At 36.7% G+C, this 21,275-nt stretch overlaps 3 protein-coding genes across 10 annotated transcripts; 1 reads left to right on the top strand and 2 right to left on the bottom strand.

Annotated features, from left to right (window-relative positions):
* Nucleotides 1-331: 331 nt before the first annotated feature.
* Nucleotides 332-1,485, bottom strand: LOC125225631 (52 kDa repressor of the inhibitor of the protein kinase-like). Of its 2 annotated transcripts, none has more exons than XM_048129439.1 (4): nucleotides 1,388-1,485; nucleotides 1,084-1,233; nucleotides 900-1,001; nucleotides 332-820 (listed from the first exon to the last, which is right to left on the bottom strand). In XM_048129439.1, the coding sequence occupies exons 1-4, from the start codon at nucleotides 1,429-1,431 to the stop codon at nucleotides 619-621; spliced, it is 498 nt and encodes a 165-aa protein (XP_047985396.1). In that variant the 5' UTR covers nucleotides 1,432-1,485; the 3' UTR covers nucleotides 332-618. The 2 variants fall into 2 exon arrangements, with proteins under 2 accessions (XP_047985396.1, XP_047985395.1); XM_048129438.1 differs by having other exon boundaries at nucleotides 335-820; nucleotides 1,321-1,479.
* Nucleotides 1,486-2,054: 569 nt separating this feature from the next.
* Nucleotides 2,055-5,136, top strand: LOC125225383 (peptide chain release factor 1). The gene is given in 3 exon segments (XM_048129080.1): nucleotides 2,055-2,769; nucleotides 2,771-3,130; nucleotides 3,331-5,136. Coding segments are annotated over 3 exon segments (1,209 nt in total). The 5' UTR covers nucleotides 2,055-2,157; the 3' UTR covers nucleotides 3,568-5,136.
* LOC125225382 (voltage-dependent calcium channel subunit alpha-2/delta-3) lies at nucleotides 3,630-20,915 on the bottom strand. 7 transcript variants are annotated; one of them, XM_048129073.1, is made up of 29 exons: nucleotides 20,639-20,915; nucleotides 19,918-19,999; nucleotides 19,454-19,829; nucleotides 19,215-19,346; nucleotides 18,361-18,620; nucleotides 18,119-18,265; nucleotides 17,860-17,979; nucleotides 16,498-16,680; nucleotides 15,949-16,083; nucleotides 15,642-15,734; nucleotides 15,188-15,244; nucleotides 14,460-14,486; nucleotides 13,474-13,554; nucleotides 13,283-13,357; nucleotides 12,999-13,103; nucleotides 12,721-12,792; nucleotides 12,377-12,582; nucleotides 11,739-11,890; nucleotides 11,452-11,514; nucleotides 11,178-11,271; nucleotides 10,699-10,731; nucleotides 9,541-9,654; nucleotides 8,867-9,134; nucleotides 7,975-8,091; nucleotides 7,564-7,689; nucleotides 7,148-7,259; nucleotides 6,613-6,630; nucleotides 5,471-5,874; nucleotides 3,630-5,236 (listed from the first exon to the last, which is right to left on the bottom strand). In XM_048129073.1, exons 1-29 carry the CDS (start codon nucleotides 20,740-20,742, stop codon nucleotides 5,141-5,143), a joined length of 3,852 nt encoding a protein of 1,283 aa, XP_047985030.1. In that variant the 5' UTR covers nucleotides 20,743-20,915; the 3' UTR covers nucleotides 3,630-5,140. The 7 variants fall into 7 exon arrangements, with proteins under 7 accessions (XP_047985030.1, XP_047985032.1, XP_047985031.1 ...); XM_048129075.1 differs by having other exon boundaries at nucleotides 11,452-11,505; XM_048129074.1 differs by having other exon boundaries at nucleotides 17,866-17,979.
* Between the last annotated feature and the right edge of the window lie 360 nt (nucleotides 20,916-21,275).

The following is a 21,275-nucleotide window of genomic DNA, read 5'->3' as shown; positions in this document are numbered from 1 at the left end:
ACATAAGCGACGCAAATACGGAGGTCTCGACGCCAATTACAACTTTGTTGCTTTTGGCGTCGAGACCCTCGGTCCGTGGGGCCCAGGCGCCCTGATTTTATTCAAGGACTTGGCGAAGCGGTTAATAGATACTACGGGAGACAAAAGAGCTGGCAGCTTCCTCGCTCAACGTATAAGTATTGCAATTCAGCGAGGAAATGCTGCCAGCATCTTGGGCACTATGCCTCAGGGGCCCTCCTTAGAGTTAGATTTTTAGTTTAATTTTTATTTTTAATCGATTGATATTTATTGTATGGAATTTTTATTTAAGTGTTTTAAATAAATAAAATTTATATTTTGTAAATACATTGTGTAACTCTAATACAGTATTATTTAAACCAGGAGACACATATAAGTGTTTTAGCCAACTACAAATAGAACTTAAACTAGGTAAGCAAAAAAACCTTTGAAGTAGAGTGTACGACTTGGTTGAACAATAATATAGAGCTAATGCAAACTCCTTATCATATGTATCATATCGTCTGCCTAATTTATGCCTGACACTTAATCTGTTTTGAGTCTCGATGAACTGTTTACAGACTTTGTTCATGGCACTAGATTCGGATGCAGTAGTACATATTATCTTTCATTTTCCCTCAATGCCAATGTATTCTTTAGTTGTTTACACCGATTCTTATATTTACTTAATAAACTATTCTTATTTATTAGTTTCTTTTTATACTGATTGAGCAATTTCTTCAGAGCAGCTATTTCATTTTGCTGGTCCGGATCGTCTGGCATGGGAGCTTTATTTTCTTTATTTTCCCTCATTCTCTTAGGGCTGTAAACAAATAAATAATATGAGTAGAATCTAAGAGAACATACAGAACTTCAATCTACTAAAATATTCTGATAAGTACCTTAACACGCAGTTGGAAGCTATTTCATCATCATGATTCTTTCTTTTTTGAACTTTGCTGGTTACATTTGGTCTTAATGTAGGATTGGAGTTTGGTAATAACCTAAAATGATAAGACTTTCCAATTGTAAAATACAATACGGTTAAAAATATAACATTTACAACGATAAAAATAAACATCTCACCCCTGGCTCAGCAAATTTTTGTTCCGAAAACATTCGACTTTAAAATGGTCAGAACAAATTACGTAGTTATTGTAGAAATAATTAGAATCCTTAACCTTAAATAAGTCATCTAAATCTTTTCTCTTACAAAATATAATCCACTTTTTTAATCTGGAACAGACATAAAACGTTAAATCATTTACATTTCACTGGAAATTAAGTAGAAGCACTAATTAATAACCTCCAAGGTAGGCTTACCTTTCGACATCTTTTGGCATTCTAAAAAAGGACTTTGCATCTTTTTGAGACTTATAATTATTACAACCGTAAACTGCACATATAGCACCCCTTCCGTATTTCCTTATACATGTACTTTCCGACATTTTAATAGATAAGTAGGCTATTTAAAACCTTACAACCAATGCGTACTATGAAGTTGTATGAACTAAACTATTTTGATCAACTCATGCCGCTAGGGGCGCTAGTATCGCGTGTTGCCAAGTTGCCAACTTTGGCACCAAGCTGCACGTATTAAGCTAGGAACATACTACGCGGACGTCCGTCGTAAAACGACCGCGACCGCGACCTATCAGTGTGCACGGAACAAAACATCCAGAGAGCCAGATTTCGATCGGAGTCCGTGCGCTCAGCCAGATTTCGACCGCGGACGGACAATGTCACATAACGTGCAAACTATCGGTCGACGGACGCGGACGTGGCCTTGAGCGCACGGACGTCCGATCGAAATCTGGCTCTCTGGATGTTTTGTTCCGTGCACACTGATAGGTCGCGGTCGCGGTCGTTTTACGACGGACGTCCGCGTAGTGTGTTCCGAGCTTTCCTAGCTTCAAGGTGCGTTTTAGAGTTTACATAGTATTTGCTAATTTTGCTATAACCAACACATTTGATTAGCGTAAAAATAATACATCTGAGAAACAAAGAAAACAAACTTGAAAAACAAAATATTTAAAAAGTTATTTGACATTGACAGTGACAATTAATTATAACCTTAAAGTTAAAGCTCTAAAAACAGTTCAGAATTAATTTTCCTTATATTGCTAATACTATACTACTTTAGTATAAATATAAACAGTGATGTTGCTTCCCAAAATGACAATAATAAGATCATTGTTTAAAATAGGCCGACCTTCTCTTTTACTCCGACAATGTTATTCTTCGGAAAATTCATTGAAGTTATCTGAACCAGCCGTCCAAAAGTATCTTAGACATTTATTGTTAGAACACGAAGAAATTTTAATTAAATCACGTCGTAACGATGCAGAAGTTAAACGACTGCGTGAAATAAAGCCTGTCGTTCAAGTGCTTGAAGAAAGGATAGCTTTGTTTGACAGTATCGAAAACCTCAAAGAACTCAATAAAAAAGAGAATCAAGATGATGAAATGAAGAAAATGGTTAAGGAGGAGGCTCAGATTTATCTCGCACGCCTCAAAGAAGTAGACAACGACCTCCAGTCAGTTTTGTTCCAACCATATTTAACAGAAGGTGGCATTCTGCTAGAAGTCACAGCGGGCGCAGGCGGTCAAGAGGCAATGTTGTTCGCGCGAGAGCTATTCGAATTATATGAAGCTTATGCGAATTTTAAGGAATGGGAAGTAAATATAGCTTCTATTGAAAAGTCCGACATTGGTGGTATAAGGAAAGGATCCATGCTGATAAAAGGGATTGGTGTGCCAGAGCTTATGATAGCTTGAAGCTGGAGTGCACAGGGTGCAAAGAATACCCGCTACAGAAAAAGGAGGCCGGATACACACTAGCACAGTGTCGGTAGCAGTTTTGCCGCAACCTAGTGAGATTGAACTAGATATACCAGATAGAGACATTTCAATTGAAACTAAGCGAGCAAGTGGTGCTGGTGGACAGCATGTGAATACTACAGACAGCGCTGTTCGCATCACACATCTGCCAACAGGCACTGTCGTGGACTGCCAGGAGGGACGGTCACAGATAAAAAATAGAGAAATTGCCATGCAAAAACTGAGGACACTCTTGCTGCAGAAGCAGGAGGAAGAACAAACATCCAAAATCAATGCAGAGAGGAAATCCCAGGTTGGTACTTATATAATTGAAACAAATACAAGGGTTCCTATGTAACATTATTGTAATTTTCAACACAAATATTTCATACTAGGATCTGTAAATGCCAAATACCTGAATTTGTAAGCCATGGCACTGAGATTACCTCAGCAGTCTCAGCACTGTAACAAGTGTGAAATACCATACTACTAAACTTATTCATTAACTTTCAGGTTGGTAGCAGCAATAGAAATGAAAAAATCAGAACCTACAACTATCCCCAAGACAGAGTAACTGAGCACCGGCCAGGTGGTGGTACAGTGCACAACCTCAAAGCTTTCATGGAGGGAGGTGACCTTCTGGAAGAGCTCCAGGAATCTCTTCTCCGGGAGGCACGGTATCAAACCGTCCTGAGTGAAATAGAGGAATTCAGTAAGAAATACGGCCAGGAGGAAGCCTCTACTAGTTAGACTGTAAGTCATTTTATTTAACTTACTGTAGACTATAGATTATGTAGTTAATTAAAACACTGTTAAACCAAAACAACAAATATTTATTTTGTACCAAATGAACAATCACATTTTCATTTCAACCAATAAATAATCACATTTCTATGTTATGACAGAGATTCAAAATATGTATTTCACTAAATACTAAAATATTTTCTTACAAATAGACATATGACTGCAATACATAGAATAACATAATATTTTTTTCTGTTTAAAATATTTTCAAAGTGTTAATAATTATTTCACGCCACAGTTACCTATTAGTATTAGTTGCCAAGGAAACAAGTGATATGTGCAGTTTCAGATGTGATGCAACTATACTTACAATTTATTGGAATGTGAAATAATCATTTACATGAAATTTACTCTATAAAATATTCACCAAATCCAATTCACTCTACAAGCTGGTTTTCGAAACATTATTTAAACAAAAACTTTTTGCAAGAAAATTTAATCTTAGTTCAAGCAATAATACAAATACACCAGGACGGAAACGCCGACCAATCTCTCAGAATTATGTAAACTTAATGTACTTATAATATTTATAAATATAATATAATTACTGAAGACTAGAATAAACTTAACATACAACATAAAGTGTTTGCATATATGTATACGTATATTTAACATAGCTAGAACGAATATGGGTCTGTTCCAATTTGTTGAAAAGCTAACTATCTTATATTTACATTTATATTATTATTTACCACCCTCAAAACCTAATCTGTAATTCACAATCATTGTTGCCACTGAAAGTAATTATTACATAAATAATTTAAAATAATTTGCTAACTCTGGTGACATCTAGAAGTGACATTTTTAATCAAAAGGGTACTTATTGTTGATTGTCAATAAGGTTACTATTTCCATAAAGCTTCATTTTGAAATGAACTATATCATCAACCAAAAATGTAGTACCTTTTAATTGAAGATGTCACACATATTCTTTTATTTACTAGCCATGTTCCTTGTGGCACATTGGGAGCACGAAAGTAGCTAGATTCTTTATAAGACATCGAATTAACACTATGAATAAACACATTATCACTAAGTATATCTGATATGTGGGAATGACATGTAACAGTGGCTACTACTAGTTCTAAAAATAATCACCACCTCGAATCACTTAAAGAAAAATATAATAGATTTACCAAATTATATTCTATGTATTCAATTATGTTGAAAGACTTGTAATGACATTTTTATTGGATGAGGATGTTATAATTTATAGTAAATTTATTGTAAAAACTTGTAAATACTCCAATAAATTCGTATAATTTCATAAAGAAAAAAATGCCCTTAATGCCGATCTTTGTAAATAAAATTCATGATGACATTAATCAACACGACAATTTAAAGCCATCATAACTATCATATCTTGCCTTAGCGGCCTTACATTAAGCGAGACTTCACACATACTGGCGAGCCGCGGCAAAATGAGGCATGCTGGAGTAATCACATCCTTTTTTTAAATATATAAAATACAAAGAGCTTTGGACATTTAAATTTAGGGCAATTCCAGTCGAGGATAGATTTACAAATATCTATAAATGGTGACTACTGCCAGAGGAATCCAGAAGAGATTCCTGCCAGGAATGCTTGCTCGCCCGCACATATCAATGTTGCTTTCCTGAAAAAAAAAAAAAATTATCAGGGTCCACATTGTCCACACAAAATGGTCAATGTAGTGTAGGCTAACGAGCCTCTGCCGAGTCTCGACTGGTACGAGAACGTATCTCTCACCTGTACGTACTTACATGCTGTTTACCGATGTATGCGAGGGTTGGTTTGACCATAAAATAGTTATATACCTATTAGAAAACAACAGTGAATAAATAAAATCAATTTAAATCTGCCTTCTTACCTCTGGATGGCTACGGATGCACGAAACCGGTTGCTTCCTGTACAGCGGATGTATATGCTTCAAACACGGTAGCGTTTCGTTGTACAGCACCTCTGTCGGCTCCACAGAGAACACTGAGCCCTCTTCCTTCGGACAGTTGACATTCACCACCACCATCAGCATGTTCGTAAAGTTGACTAGCTGCGCAAAGAACGGTCGTTCACACTCTTTCAGCGGCTTGTTGAGTTTTTCGTTCAAGTTGGAGTATTCGAGCTGGTAGAGGTACATCTCCCTGTCGCAAGGCGTCGGTCGTGTCCTGTTGATCAGCACTAGCTTCTCGAAGTCTCGCTCGATCCGCGCCGTCGGCGGTTTGGTCAGGAACGGGTCGTCAGTCTCTTCATCATTCTCGTAGTTTTGGTACGCCACTGTGTAAAACATTATTCAAAGTCAGATCATTATATTATTTCTAATAATCCCATGCACCTCAGACAGCGACCTAAGACATCGATATTTATAAATAGACGACGAAATTATAAGTCGAGAAAGACATGCTAGAATATTTATAAGACAAATCAAAAGTAGGCAGAGAAATAGATAATTTAAATATAGAAAATATTATAATAGTTAAAAGCGATTAAATTATGATATCGAAAATTTGTAAAACAATAGATGATTTGGATAGGACAAAGCTGAATATCAGTAAAGAGAAAGCGTGGTAATTATGTAATAATTTAAGACTGAAAATACACATAATATACATAACGACAAGTTACCGCACCTACCGGATTATTTACATAATTAACATTATTTTAGTTACGAAAGCCGATCCACAAGCACATTTTAATCAGCATGCAGATGTTTCCGTTACTCTTATCCTACATGTCTCAAATGATGAGTGAAGTATGAGTTTGTAAGGATCGAGTGATAAACTGAACTTTAAACCTATTAACCAGCCCCATATAATGTTTGATAAATAAAACATATTATAAGAATGTTACTTCCGAAATCAATTATGCTGACGTTGGATTTGTTGGATTAATAACGACGGAGGGTATTCTCAAATATTGAGATGTTAACTACGAGGTTCATGCACATTCCTGGGGTTATATTAGAATAGCACTATCCACGACGACACCTTCTACTGTGCTCGGTCTATCACTCACCGGTGGGTGTAACATTCTCTGAAAACAAGATGGAGTCATTACTACTTTTGTAAAAGTACTAGAAACCAATTGTTGACTCCATTCTATAATTTTGATACTACGTAATGGAACAGCTAAGTCTTTCGTGTTTTGAGCCGGCGAGATGCCCCATGCATACGACTCTTGTGCTGTGTGTATATAGAAAAGTTTAAGTGTTATGTTATGACATAATATATAGTCTTCAGCCTGTCCACTCTTTTTGTAAACTGTGTTAATCATATTATTTAAGACTATAACGAGTCATATCATGCACTGTAGGCAATATTGACAAGCTTGATGACTAGTCGCCTTAGCTTAAATGTAACATAATCACATTTTGGCTCGTTGTCATGCAGAATTGCACAGTACATGCCGACAAAGAAGGGCAACATTTAATGGCATATTCTGTCATTCACAACATTGAACAGGATCCTTATCTTGATTACGACATAGTTCATCATTAGGGCTTCGGTAGTTACGACACAGATGCGACATGGCGGGGGGATGATAGACTTACCGTCGTCGAATGTGTAGACAGATCCCTGAGCCAAACCTACTGTAATGGTATTGTAGAGCCAAACACTGGTAGCGAGAAACCATGCCAGGACCAGACGCACATTCTCCAATGGCTGCAACAATGCCAGCGTTTATGATATAGTCCTATAACTTAGTAAAAGACAATCTTACTTATTAGTTTGTTACTTTTATATGTGCTATAATATGTCGTTCGGTTACGTTGTTAATGCATTGACTAGAGATACCAGATGTGATTAAAGTTCCTATTGTGTAGTCAGCTATGTAAAATACTATGTACCGTTATCCCGTATTAGGGAATGACCAACTTTTGATCGTATATTTTATTTTGGTTTGTACTTTCAAACTATTTTCAATTGGTTAGCGTAGAAAATGGCGTGAAAGCCAAATGTTACTTACAGTAAGAAGCGTGGCTGCAGGGTTAGTAGTCTTCTTTTCTCTGAAGCAAACTGCTTGATAGTCCACGATGTGTATGCTCTTGTACACTTCATCTTCAACGAGTTTTGTCATGATATCGGGTCGAATCTGTAAGACATTTTGTAATTTATGTAGATTGAAAAGTTTTACTTAGTTGTGTGATCTTATGAGTCTCAATTTCTTAATTTCAATTGGAATATCACTTAGAGCTCTGGTCCATATTGACCTTTCTCCTTTCTTTAAAACGAAGACTTCAAGACTTGAGGCTTGAAGACTGTCATTTTTGTTTTGTTTCCAGCTTTAAATTATGTATTTAAGAGTTGTAGGAAGAACTCTGGAGTGTTGAATCTTGCACTTCTGACATTACCAATCCTTTTATAAATATAATTTTACCTTGCCGAAAAACAGTCCTGTATGGTTGCCGTCTTCGCTGACTATAACCCATCCGTTGCTGTCGATTAAAAAGCAGTCCCATGCCGTTGATGCGCAGCATCCTTTGTTGCCTTCACACTGAAATAACATGTACAATACAATAATTTATTAATAATACCAGTGTTACATGTCAACATCTTATAGTAGGTAATACATTGTGTAACCATAGTTAATTGTAGGAAAAACATTAAATTAGATTAAACATACATACATACATACATACATATAATCACGCCTGTATCCCATAAAGAGGTAGGCAGAGCACAAGAACTATTAAGTTTTAGTGCCACTCTTGGCAAAAGGGTTTGAAAGAAATCCAAATTGTGACATTGCAGTGACAGGTTGCCAGCCTTTCGCCTACGCCACAAATGGCCACAATTAAACATTTCACACAATAATAATGCTATTCTAGACAACTAGCTTTTGCCCGCGGCTTCGCTCGCGTTAGAAAGAGACAAAAAATAGCCTATGTCACTCTCCATCCCTTCAACCGATTTTCATGAAACATGGCTAACAACACTCCCGACTTACTCAGCTTTCAGACAAAAAAAACTAAATCCAAATCGGTTCATCCGTTCGGGAGCTACGAAGCCACAGACAGACACACACACAGACAGACAGACAAACAGACAGACACACACACAGACAGACACGTCAAACTTATAACACCCCGTCGTTTTTGCGTCGGGGGTTAAAAAGGCACCGACTCAGCATGTGCTGCTGCATTGCTGTCGCAAGTGCCACAGCGCTGGTATTCTGTTGGGACCTAGCAGTGCGCGCGCAGATCTGTGTGGATCTACCACCAGTTACAAAACGCACAAAAACAAGAGAGCGAGATATAGGATGTGCTTACCGTGGATGTGATATTAAAGAACCATTCCGCAAGTCGGTCGTGCTGGAATTGGTAGCCGACAACGGCAGCAGGCGCCTTTCTATGACCATCTCCATGGAACACCGCATGGGCGGCTGTGACCACCGCCGCGCTCACGTTCAGCGGGACCTTCTCCGTGTTCATCTCCACGCTGTAGACGTAGCTCAGAGGGTCGATGTAGTGCTGTTCGACTGCCCGCCGATACCACACCTCGTCGATCGCTCGAGGCCATTGCTTGCCGAACTCAAATCTGTAAACAGTTATAACGTAATTAGTAACACTGTAAAATTTCGTAGCGCATTCATCTATTGACCTTGCTGTAACACTAAGCGCGTAGACGATTCTACTAGGAGAAAGTGACCAAGATATACGAACTGAGAACTCTTCGTGTGGGTACGTAAGTTCACAATGTTCACCCGCCTTCCCACGCTAAACCCGAAACTTATCAAGTCAAGGATGGATCGACATACTAAGCTAACCCTATAACGCCAGCCGTCGTATTATGCTTCCAATTTTATCACTTATCTACGTGGATAAGACATCTGTCAGTCTCACACTGACATACTTGCCAAAGCGTGACGAATGCTTTACCCATAAATATGAGCGATAAAATTGGAAGCACAATGGGACGTTTGATTTATTTAAAAACTCCTCACCTGCTATCACTGCTGTTATCGTGTTCCCTCGGAGGATGGGTGTGCCACCGGGTGAGTCCGCTGTGTGTCGCCATGAACGCCACGATGTATCCGAATCGTTCGATGAATGAGTGTCTGCATGCAAACAATGGGATTCGAATTAGAGCGCTGTTTTGGTGTAATTGCTGAATGGCACCAAAATTTGCTGATTGGTGAATTACCTTTTATGAATGTAAGATCCTTCACCTACTCAGGCGTTTCTCGGTCATCGCCATAATTATGTTTGATGATGAGGCTTATGGGTAGTTTTCTGAATTCCGAATTAGGTATCACTGTCGGATTCGATATGTATAATTTTTGAATTCCACCAAATGTTCTGGGTAATGTAATATTCTTTGAAATGACGCGGTAGTTTGTTTAGTTTTTTGATGATAGGAACTAATTTTGAAGAACAATGACTATTTGGCTGTTTTATCTATTGAGATGTCTTTCAAAATAATTTCAAACTCAAAACCTTTCGCTTTCTCGTTGTGAAACGATAGTTTCAGTGTCAATAACAACCTTGTTATCTTAATAACTGTTTTTAGATTTCTAGTCTACTATTGAATCGCATCATTCTTAGATTATTACGCTTTAAAATACCTATTAAGTAGTATTTAGATTTACTTTATCTTATACTTACTCCATCCAAGCTGCTTTACCTACCTTAACCTAGTATTAATAATACTTACAATCCTCGGTTCGCTATATTTTAACCTGACCTTTTGAATGCCAGTATCGACAAATTATCAGATAGTAATTAATAAACTAATAACGATAATTTGTGTTATCCGCACATTATTTCAGTATATAGCAAAATAAATATATTCATTTTCTTTAGCTTACTTTTTCAAGAATGAGTTGTGCAGCGAGTATTATTCAATCTGGGCATCCATAGTTCAAAATTTCACGAAATAAGGATATTATATATTTCAGTTGTCATTCTAAAGGTCAAGAAAACAAATTCTTATAAATAATTTTGGCACTACTAACGGCATGTAATCATATTAGCTTTGGCCTTCAAAATATAACATTCAAAGGTCCCTATAATTTATTACTCTGAAAGTAAATAATCTCTTAAAAAACAGCACGTTTTTAAGAATAAAACGATAAAAAAACATTTCACTGTATGTACTTTACCTCGGCAATAATCCAATCACTTTTGTCAATGGGCTATCCAGGCGAAAACCAACATAAAATGGATGTGCAGTGTAAGTTACATTTTAGCAAGTGAACACTAAATTGGGGATAGGGAGTGAAATTTACCAGTAGGTTTATTATTTTGTCACTAACTAGTGTAATCGCATAGGTATTTATATCTTTTTATGCATATGAATCAGTGTAGTGCACTATTTTAGCTTTAGGGGGTGATTTTTGGATTTCGACCGTTCGATTTCGTGTGCTTCGCTCAATACTAACTTTAGATTTTTATATTTTACTAATAGGTACAATTAGCACAGGTGGTCACTGGTCAATATCACCCATTTCCGATCGCTCGTAATATATCAAAAATAGAGCATAGATTTTCGAGTGACTCAAAATTCAGAAATCGTCCCACTGGATACCTAATACATAGCTTGGAAATTCTATGATAAATTCATATAAGTTGGTATACTTACGCAGTTTCGTTAGATGCAGATTCCGTGATGCTTTTGTTGAACCACGCCGTGTTGATCGCGTCATATACTAGAGCCTGCATTAATCCATGGTCGCCTTAAAAAAACATCTGTAGTGGTAATTTTGTAAAGTATAAATAGGTAAACTAGATAAGTCAAATCTAAAAATGTTATGAAGACTTGTAACGTTAATTTAATGCCTAGATCCTTACTTTGCGCAACTTTTAGGTTTCATGTTGCTTCCTAGAAATTTAGAAAGCCTATATAAAAGACTTACAATAATACTCATTCCTAGGTGTGCTGTTAGAAGCCTTCGTGCGCTCACGTCCATCTGAGGTTCCTGTCAAATGAATGCGTCTGTTCAATGAGGATATAATTTCAATCTATACTTTCCACTATTATCAGTATTGCTAACCAAATTTACTTTTGATTGTCAAGACAGCATTAAACCAGGTTTTGCATCATTATTTCGTTCTCATACGAGAAGTAACTCGTGTATGTCAGTTACGTTTTCGATCTTCTTGTGTATAGGACGTAGACTTAATGTTTTAGTTGTAAATGTACCGTTGTGTTTCTCGTGTCCCTTATTCTTGTGGTGTTCAGGAGGCCGGGGCTTGGCTGGCCAGCGCCAGCCCGGCCGCGCTACTCGTTCCAAGAAGTAGGATAGCTCCTCTTCGGGAGAGGAAAACGAACGTTCGTAGTGACGACAGTACAGCCTGAAATGAGATCATGCATGTATTGGTCGCTTAAAATCCAAGTATAACTATCGGAATCAATGTGTGCTTCTGAAACCAGTAGTATACAAAAATGTTGGTAAAGAATTTGATAAAACTTAAATAATCCCATTAAGTATACGAAGAAGAACTTGTTTCCACCTTCTGGTATTTCGAATACCAAATGATAGTGTCTGGATTAATGACCTAATGCCTATGGACTGTAATTCCTACTATTTCATTGGCCATATACATAAGTATATTTAGCAACAGACACCCTATATGAAAGAAGAAAGAAAATAAATTTATTCAGGACGTTAACAATATTCCTTATGTCCATGATACACATTAATTTGCCATGACCAATTAAATCCCTATGGACAGTATGTCTGAGTTCAGTGATTGTCCTGGCCATCGTGATATATGTATACCTAAGTATTTCCCTATCCTGTGGTTCATGTGGTCAAATGTTAGTGCAGTTGGTCTTACCAGTCAGGATGAACACTCCATTTGTCCAAAAGGAACTGCTGAGCCGATATATTCTTGAAGGTGAGCGAAAGACGATGTATGTCGTCGTTAGGAGGTGGCGTGATCCTGTGACGCCCATAGTTCTCAGGGATGGCCACCACGAGGGTAAAAGGGGACTCGCTGATGCCAGTCCAATAGTAATGCTTTTTAGCTCGAGATGCTCTTTTCTATAACAAAAAAAAGGTTTTGGTGACTGCAGTTTTGGTGCAACACGTTAACGTTGATTTTCAGTTGTTTCTATGATAACTGGTACACTGTAACCGTTCTTGTGAATTAAATAAATAAACAAATAAATGATTCCTTACCATGTCGTCCATATGGTACTTCACATTCATAATCTTGTTTCCAGTTCTTTGGTCTATAATTTCTTGGCGAAGCTGAAACAGAAAATACTTTGTATTAATCATTATTCATTAATATGATCATACACGTGGGTATATCTTATAGTATAATTATTGTTGGCATTCATCCAAAGTAATGCATGTTTTACTTTTGCTGAAAACCTTTGTTTGTATAGGTAATCTATAGTTTTTAGTGGTTAATAGTTTAAAAGTTTAATAATGGCATGTAAAAATTTATTTACCGCAGTTAGTTCTTTGCTGAAGTTTCTTGGGCCTCGGTCATCGTCGAAAAGTTCGACCTCAATCATATCTACGCTGTTGTAACTTGGCTTTAGTATTTGTTGGTACTGAAAATAGATAAATTTTGGTAAGACCATTACTGAGATAAATAATAGCAATTGCTATGAAGTGCACTTAATAATTGTTACGCACTCTTAGAAATGAATGTAGTACAAATAATGTATGTAAGTCTATTTGCACTTCTAAACGTATTGCTATGTTATTATCATACTGACTTATTACTTACCACAGGCCTTAAATCCGGATGAATTAAAATGTATCCGTTGTTGGTCACTATGAAAGCATACCCGTTCACTCCGATCTGGGGCATCAAAAAAGCCAAATAACTATGAGCAAAAAAATAACTTCAGGATTCCAATTCAATATTCTGAATAAGTAACAGAGAAAAAATGTGTAGGTAAATATATTAATTAGTACCTTGTATGGCGTCATCAACGCTTGTATTTCGGACAGAGCCACGTCTGTCCCCGCCACTCCCAACAATCTAGCTATACGCATCTGAAATTTTCATCACGAGCTTAGAAACTTACCCGCTCATTCAGAATAATATATACAAATAGCTATGTATTACATATCGGCAAATATAACTAAATATTTATGTTACTCTCCAACCTCATCTTATAACACTAAAATTATATTATTTACTCTAGATCTAATAAAGTACCAAAAAACGCTATGAAAATATAAAAACAGTATTTCAAATACTTATTCAATAAATAATTCAAAATCAATCTAGCTACATGACCATATTTAGCATTTCTAGCTGTTAATCCTACTCTACTTTAAAATATGTAAAGTTTGCTCGGCTGTAGCGAGACTGCGCGACTGTACGTAGCAACTACGCCCCACTAGATCACTTCATGTACTGTTATGTACACAACAACTATGTTAATTTAAGGATTCTAATTAACAATTTTAATTGTTACAGGTTCTAGCAAATTCTACTATAAATAATAATGTTAATGTAGGAATTTAAAGTCTACACTTTATTACTAGAATCCCACTACCGTTTCTGTGGCCGGTAGTCAAAACCTTTAAAACTTCTCTAACTGAATCCTTGTCAGAATCTGTTGACATTATTTAAATTATTAATGTGGAAAAACATGTGTAAATATGTATGAATTTCATAGAAAGTGTTATTTGGTACCAATAATTGTTAAGGAATGTTTGTAAATAAATTTTGATTTTCGTTTGGTGGTCTCTTATCGGTTCGGTTAGAGATTTAGAGAGGAAAAGTTGTGTGTTTGGGCAACAGAGGCAAAGAGCCAGGCCAAGAGGCAGGGAGACCGCAAGGCTACTAAGCGCCTGCGGAAACTGAAGCTCAGGCTCACCGATGAGAGACCCCCACGCTTCCCTTTCATCCGTCCGCACAGGTATAGTAATGCTATGAGAGCGTGGCCTACCTCCTTTTGGCCGTTCTCCTCTACGGACTGCGATTGGTTGTGGACGTACGAATGCAATAAAATGTAATAACAGATAAATGCATTGTAAGAACCTGTACTAAAAATCAAAACGTCTCCTCGATCAACGAGAAGACTTTTATATACACTAATTTAATGTCGAGTCTCAAAAGTCATGTTAATATGAAGAAAATAGCACTTCAAACTGAATAGAATACTCAAGTAACAAAAGCCCCATTCGAGTCATATATGTCGGGCGAATCAAACTCATTTAAAAATATTTACATTTACGTTTCGTAGCACAAGTCAATCATTAAATGTCTCTACCAAGACATCACTAAATCAGGCACAAATACGGTTTATTCATTAGACAGTGTGTGTAATAATATAATATATAATCATAACTCTTGCACAGAAATAATTAATTCAATAATTGATAGAAAAGTTGATCATAACACCCTAGTGGTCTACGCCTACGACTAGTAGAAAACTACTATACTACTAAGCCAGGGGTCGAACAACACATCGAGTCGCGCTCGGCGGGCCGACGGCCCGGGCCCGCGCCGCCGCCGCCGGGGGCGGTCGCGCGGTCGACATCTATCGAGGACAGATGCATCGCTAACGGGGCCAAATAACTTTACCGTTACTGGAATCCAAAACTAAATCATAAAAACTCTCTTGTATCTTGCAAAAGTTTACATTAAATCATCAAAACTTTCTAAGTGTAGTACCTCTTTCGTAACTGATACCCAGTAAGCTTCATTTATCAGTACATTCTCTGTGATGTTCTGAGGGGAAACCATCAAACAAAACGGAATATTATTAAAATATATTCAGGTTATGATAATACATCAAGTTTACGAAGAAAATAGTAAAGATAGAAGTTGATAAAGAGACAGATCTTACGGCCAATTAGTAGGAAATGTAACCAATCTGGAAACAATCTTCTGGAGATTTAAACGAGAGATACATTTGTTACTGATCATGCATGAGGGTCAGAATTTCGGAAAATACAGCATCATATCTTTTTTGGACAATTGAACTCTTGGGGTTGAGACAGAAAACAACTGGTAATGAAATTTTCACATTCAAACATTCTTATGTTGTTGGTCGCTATCTCAAACCTGGACTTCGTAATTTAAAAAATCTAACACCTAAATACAAATATTACAGATACACACTCACCTCATTATGTCGGAGATCGTACACTGGCATTGAAACTGATGTCATCAGCTGGTACTGGGAGTTACCAAGTTCGCTGTACTGACCCTGTTTCATCTGAAACATTCCAAGACACTCCAACGTTCATCCTTTAAAGTCTATCATCAGTGATCACTGATGGCATTATTATATCTTTTGAATCTTTTCTAGCACAATGTACTTTGTAGGTTGCCAATTATGTAGGTATTCAAGACTTCCCAGAAAAGATTGTTCTGGATGTAACAAATTGGAAAATACTCCAAAAGGATCAAACATTTTTGGGAAAGCATACCTGAGTTATTTTCCATCTGCGATTTTGTTCCGTTTCAGAGTTGAAGTGCGTCTTATCACGTCGTTGACTCATAAACCGTTCTTTCTGCTCAGCTCTCTCTCGCTGCTCCCATAAATAATCTGCTACCTTGGGGTCCTTTTGAATTAAATTCAAAGTTAGCAAAATTCTGTGTATCCGCTTAAATACATACAATTACGCCTGTATCACATAAAAGAGTAGGCAGATCACATGAAACTACTCAAGTAAGTATATTTTTAAATAATGGTGCATGTTTTTTTTTTCGAAATTTCTCGTAAGATCCCGACCGAGTAGGTAGCTCGTGTAAGTATATAGTTAGATCTTGAGACTAAAACTTGAAACCGGTATGGTTCCTAGAGAGCTATAGTGTCGTTCATTATTCAAATGGAAATGGTAGTACAAATGAAAGTGATGTGAATGTTAAGTGATGTCTATGTTAATGTTAATTTTGTATAGTGCCATAAAACTTCTCATGTTAGCGGTACACTGAGAGAAATTTGTTTTTCTCGCAGTGTAGGTTGACCAACCTACCGTCACGTTAGCGTAGACAGGAGTCCAGACGACGGGGTGCGTCTCACGCTGCAGCACGAGCGGGCGCGCCAGCACGTTGACGTGCTCAAGCACTCTTTCGCGCACTTCTGCTAGCGTACTCAAATGCACGTAGAACCCTCTGTTCGCGCACGCCATCCATTTCACTTCCCGCACGTCCGCCACCTGAATGAAATTTCTGATTAAATTTCAGCAAATGAAACGTTGCATTTGGGTTGCGGAGGAAACTACGCGGTCAAGAGCAATATATTTATGTTTTCCATTACAAACATTATTTTTGGAGATCTGGTTCTTCGAGAACCTCTTAACCGCGTATTTCGTTGTATTTGCATCTCAGGAAGTGCTCAGTGTATCGTGTCGCTAATGAATCGATGTTTGTGCTCTTCGGCAGCTTCCGTGTTTAATCTATGTGTGTACAGGCATTTCGTAAATTAATAAATACCTATTTGAAAAATCTAAACGAACGTCCAACTGCACAAAAAATAAAAATAAATTCAAATTCAAAATAATTAATTCGCTAATATTATCATATATTATCAATATTAATACGTAGTATATTTTTTAAACGTATAAATATGTATGATATAAACAAATAGTATGGTATTTTAGGCTGTATTTAAATAAAAAATATGTGTGAATATTAAAATATACTTAATTATATTAATCATTTGAATTTTCCTCACCATCATAAGGCGTAAAAATACCTCCCGTAGATATATTAGCAACAGGTGCACTTGTTAAGATATAATAAAATTACATATTTGATATTAAATAGTACCATGCTTAATCCAAGTTATACTTTATAAGTTCTAAATTAGGTAGATAGGTACGTATATTAAGTATCTATTGTTAGTTAAATATCTCGAAAGCCAAATTAGATTAGATGTTGCATGAGAGAAATATTCTCTATAGGTATATTCACTATTCAGTATCTGTTAATTTATACCTACCTATGTAACCAGTACCAATCTATATTTATCATTGCTACGGCAATAACTGCATGAGCTAAAAATCCCTTGGCGTTGGGATGGGAATGACGAATTTATTCAATAGGTATATTTTGTTATTTGTCACCACCTCAGGGATGATTAACTCTTCATTTAGGTTATCACAATTATACGTCCAAACCATAACACAAAACGCATCTACCACTGTACAATCACTACACTAAAAGCTCAAGCGCCATGAAATCTGAGAGGATACAATACAAGAGGCATGCAAAAGTTAAAGTTAGTCAGAAAGTCGGTACCACACTCAAGTCGTACACTGTACTGGCACAAGGAAGGCATTATGCAGGTCGCACAATGGCTACGACACACAGTAAATACCTGAAGGTGGTACTACCTTTACCTCACGCCCTATCAGGTACGTGAAAACCCTGACGGGGGTGTCATATTTCCAGTTGTATTTCTCGAACAGCTCTTTGTAGTTGTACGGAACGCCATCCGTGACCAGCATTATAGCCTTAAACAACCAATAAAGTATGTATTATATGACACAGTTCAATAATTAAGTGAAAATTTCAAACTAAATAAAAAATTTCATAGAAAATTTGGACCTACGTTAAGAATTCTACAAATCATGAAAAAAAAGTCTTGTTTACCTGGTTACAGTTGGCGCCTCCACTGTTATTTCTGTAAATTTCCAAAAGTTCAAAAGCTCTCGTTAAGGCTGCAGAAAAGTTTGCAATCTCCATTGTTTCAAAGTTATCTAATCCTAACTTTAGTTCTCTTAAGTTTCCCATTGTCGCCTAAAAAAAAAAGAACAAAATGTTAGTATTCTAACTTGATATCCTCTTCATTTTTCATACGATATCTCCAATAAGAGTTCTACATAAATATTTACTTGAACTAAAGAATCTTCAAAGCATGGAACAATTTCTTCAACCGTGTCAGCAAAAGTCATAACATTGACGAAATCGTTATTGCCTAGAGTATCCAATATGTTGGTGACCACGTGTTTGGCGATGTCTCTTCGCTGACCAGTCATTGAACCACTACGGTCGACTAGTATGACCACGTCTTTAGGACTAGCCGCTGCTTCCATGTACCAAGCTCTCGTGCGACAGTCGTAAATATCGACTGGATCTGCTCTCCATTTCATTGCTGTAAGAGGAATGTTTTCATATTTGAATAAGCCTTATGGCATTTAGTTCGCCTAATTGTAATTGTATTGTGTTTCTTTGTTCAATAAAAAATAAATAAATAAATAAGTACTTTCTAACAAACAAATAACCAAAACATTGTAGTTCGTTCTGCATTGATGAAAGATTATCGTTTCCTGTATAACATAGAGGAAGAAAATGTAGTGATAAGCTGATCTTGTAGCGCTACGCTGTAGCTTGTAGCAGATATATTTTTGAAATTAGTCGTGTCGAAATTAGCCCTTAAAGCAATATGTAGTTGCATAATTATTTCAGTAGTAATCTCACATTTAAAAATAAAAAAAATTCTAAACTTATATTTTGCTACCAAAAATAATATTGTATCTATGTACAGTCCAAACCTACTAATATTATAAATGAGAAAGTGTGTGTGTCTGTTTGTTTGTCCGTCCTTCACAGCAAAACGGAGCGACGAATTGTCGTGTTTTTTTAAGTGGAGATAGTTGAAGGGATGGAGAGTGACAAAGGCTACTTTTTGTCTCTTTATAACGCGAGCGAAGCCGCGGACAAAAGCTAGTTGATTTATAAATATTACCTGGATAATGCCTCATGAACCCAGTAGAACTGCCAAAATACTGCCAAGAAAGTGTGGGGTCACTTTGGTAATTATTGATGAAATGAGTATCCAGCCCCTCAGACCAATGGATTCCTTTTATAACATCGTCCGCTAAAATAACATGATGGTAGATTAAGTAGATTATTTTGTTAAACTCTCAAACACATTTTTTTCTTTTTTTAATTTCAATTACTCGATAAATAATTAAATGAACTTACCCCAAGCGTAGACATTCGTTGGAACATGTACGCTGCTAAAGTTAGTATTGACGGGGATATTGTAAAAGTGTGCATTTAGTTGTAGGTGAGCACTTTTGGTAGGCGGTCGCACAATCCAGTTTTCAAGATTAAAATCTGGCTCTGCTGTTGTTGTGATTGACACTTCGTCGTAAGGCTCATCCATTTCTTTGCTGTTGTAAAACTGGTAGTCTTCAGGCACAGGCTCGCTCTGTTTGTCAAATGCCATGTTTTCTGCAGCTTCGACAATCCGTTTTACGGCGCTGACTTTGAGTTCCATCATCGCACGAATGTCGTCAGCCATACTTTGCACAAGTTTTTCGCCATCTCGAGATTCTATTTGAGCCGATTTGAAGCTCTGTAACGCAAAAGTAATTCATAAATATAACGTTTCTAAAACTCGCTCAAATTATTGCACCGAGATAATGTTTGTTACATTTACATACCTCTTGAACTCTTTTCTTTCTGGTAATAACTTCGCCGAAAGAGCTAAGTTCTGAACCAAGTTTGACGGCCCAGTGTTGCACGCTAAAGAAAATCAAACCATTTATACATACAATACAATACTCTTTATTGCACACCTCACATAGTTTACAAGTAACGCACAAGACATATTATACATATTATATTTAATCATTGCATTGGATAATGTGTACAGTAATATTTAAACTTATGAATCTTTCTAAATTATAATTTTGTTTACTATAAAACACTTAAAATTACTGGGCAATTCTACGGAACTGTAACGTAAGTGACTACATTGCATGTTTATTTATTTTTGATGCAAATTGAAGTGTTAGTTTATCTTTAGAGAAGCTTATACTTTTAAACCTTAGACATATTTATATATATTTTATTTGCACCGTTTGGTAACTTACCTTACTTTAATATATGTAATTACCTACTGAATATACATTCTATGAAAGAGAATTATGTCAATACTACTTTCAGCATTACATTAGTACCTACTTATTCAGCTTTAATGATATTTATTCGTTAGGTATATCAAAATATTTTTTGTTAGTACCGCCCACTATCAATCAGGCACGAATCTTCCTGTCAATAGGATTGTGTCAAAGTTTATAGGATAATTTAATTTAAAATCAGGTTTGACCCGATTTCCTGTCTGTTAGCCGTTCACAAGTGAGTTATAATAATTTTTCTTACCTATTGAGTGTGATTCTGTCTGCATCTTGAATACTGGCCGAGCAATCCCGGGAATCCAGTGACAGTAGCAGTAGCAACACAAACGTGCCCACAAGCGTGCACATCAGAAACACTTACACTAATTTGGCCCCTAGGATATTAACAAGGTCCTATCATGTTTTGTTTGGTAGTTAAGTTATTTTTTGTGGATTTATTCACTTGTTCATCTGCACTGGGTGTTCGTTTTCGAGGCGGGAGTGCGCTTGCGTGGGACAGTGCGGCCGGGCATGCGCATCGCGGTCCCTCGCCGTTTGAGGACTGATCCTCGTTAATACATTGTCGTGTTGTTGTAGATACACCCACACACACAAGCCTACTTGTGTTTACCCGGTTGCACTCTTCATCGATTTTACCTACAATTTCACTGGGTCAGCGGGCCGCAAGGGCACAATATGTCTTTATCTGTGTGCAAAGCTTATACGCTAATCTATTGTATGTGTCATTGCATAAGGGTGTGTGTTATTTCAAATTACAACTACAATGTATTCTATAAAATATGGAGGATTATTCGGCTTATTTGTGTTATTATTCTATTTCTTTTATTCTCATTTACAACATTTCGGTGATATTAGTAGGTATTTTTTATAACTTCATCAAA

This window comes from Leguminivora glycinivorella, chromosome 4 (genome assembly GCF_023078275.1).
Source record: "Leguminivora glycinivorella isolate SPB_JAAS2020 chromosome 4, LegGlyc_1.1, whole genome shotgun sequence".
In the NCBI taxonomy this organism is placed as follows: Eukaryota; Metazoa; Arthropoda; class Insecta; order Lepidoptera; family Tortricidae; genus Leguminivora; species Leguminivora glycinivorella.
This window is presented reverse-complemented; position numbering and strand designations above follow the sequence as displayed.

What these genes read in the sequence shown, in the direction of transcription:
- LOC125225631 (XM_048129438.1), bottom strand. Translation starts at nt 1,445, where the DNA reads ATGTCGGAAAGTACATGTATAAGGAAATACGGAAGGGGTGCTATATGT. An exon ending in ATGCCAAAAGATGTCGAAAG is followed by an intron (nt 1,234 to 1,320) that starts GTAAGCCTACCT and finishes TGTCTGTTCCAG; the next exon opens with ATTAAAAAAGTGGATTATAT. An exon ending in GCTTCCAACTGCGTGTTAAG is followed by an intron (nt 821 to 899) that starts GTACTTATCAGA and finishes ATTTGTTTACAG; the next exon opens with CCCTAAGAGAATGAGGGAAA.
- LOC125225382 (XM_048129073.1), bottom strand. Translation starts at nt 20,742, where the DNA reads ATGTGCACGCTTGTGGGCACGTTTGTGTTGCTACTGCTACTGTCACTG. An exon ending in GAAAGAAAAGAGTTCAAGAG is followed by an intron (nt 19,830 to 19,917) that starts GTATGTAAATGT and finishes TTTGCGTTACAG; the next exon opens with AGCTTCAAATCGGCTCAAAT. An exon ending in GAGGCGCCAACTGTAACCAG is followed by an intron (nt 17,980 to 18,118) that starts GTAAACAAGACT and finishes TGGTTGTTTAAG; the next exon opens with GCTATAATGCTGGTCACGGA.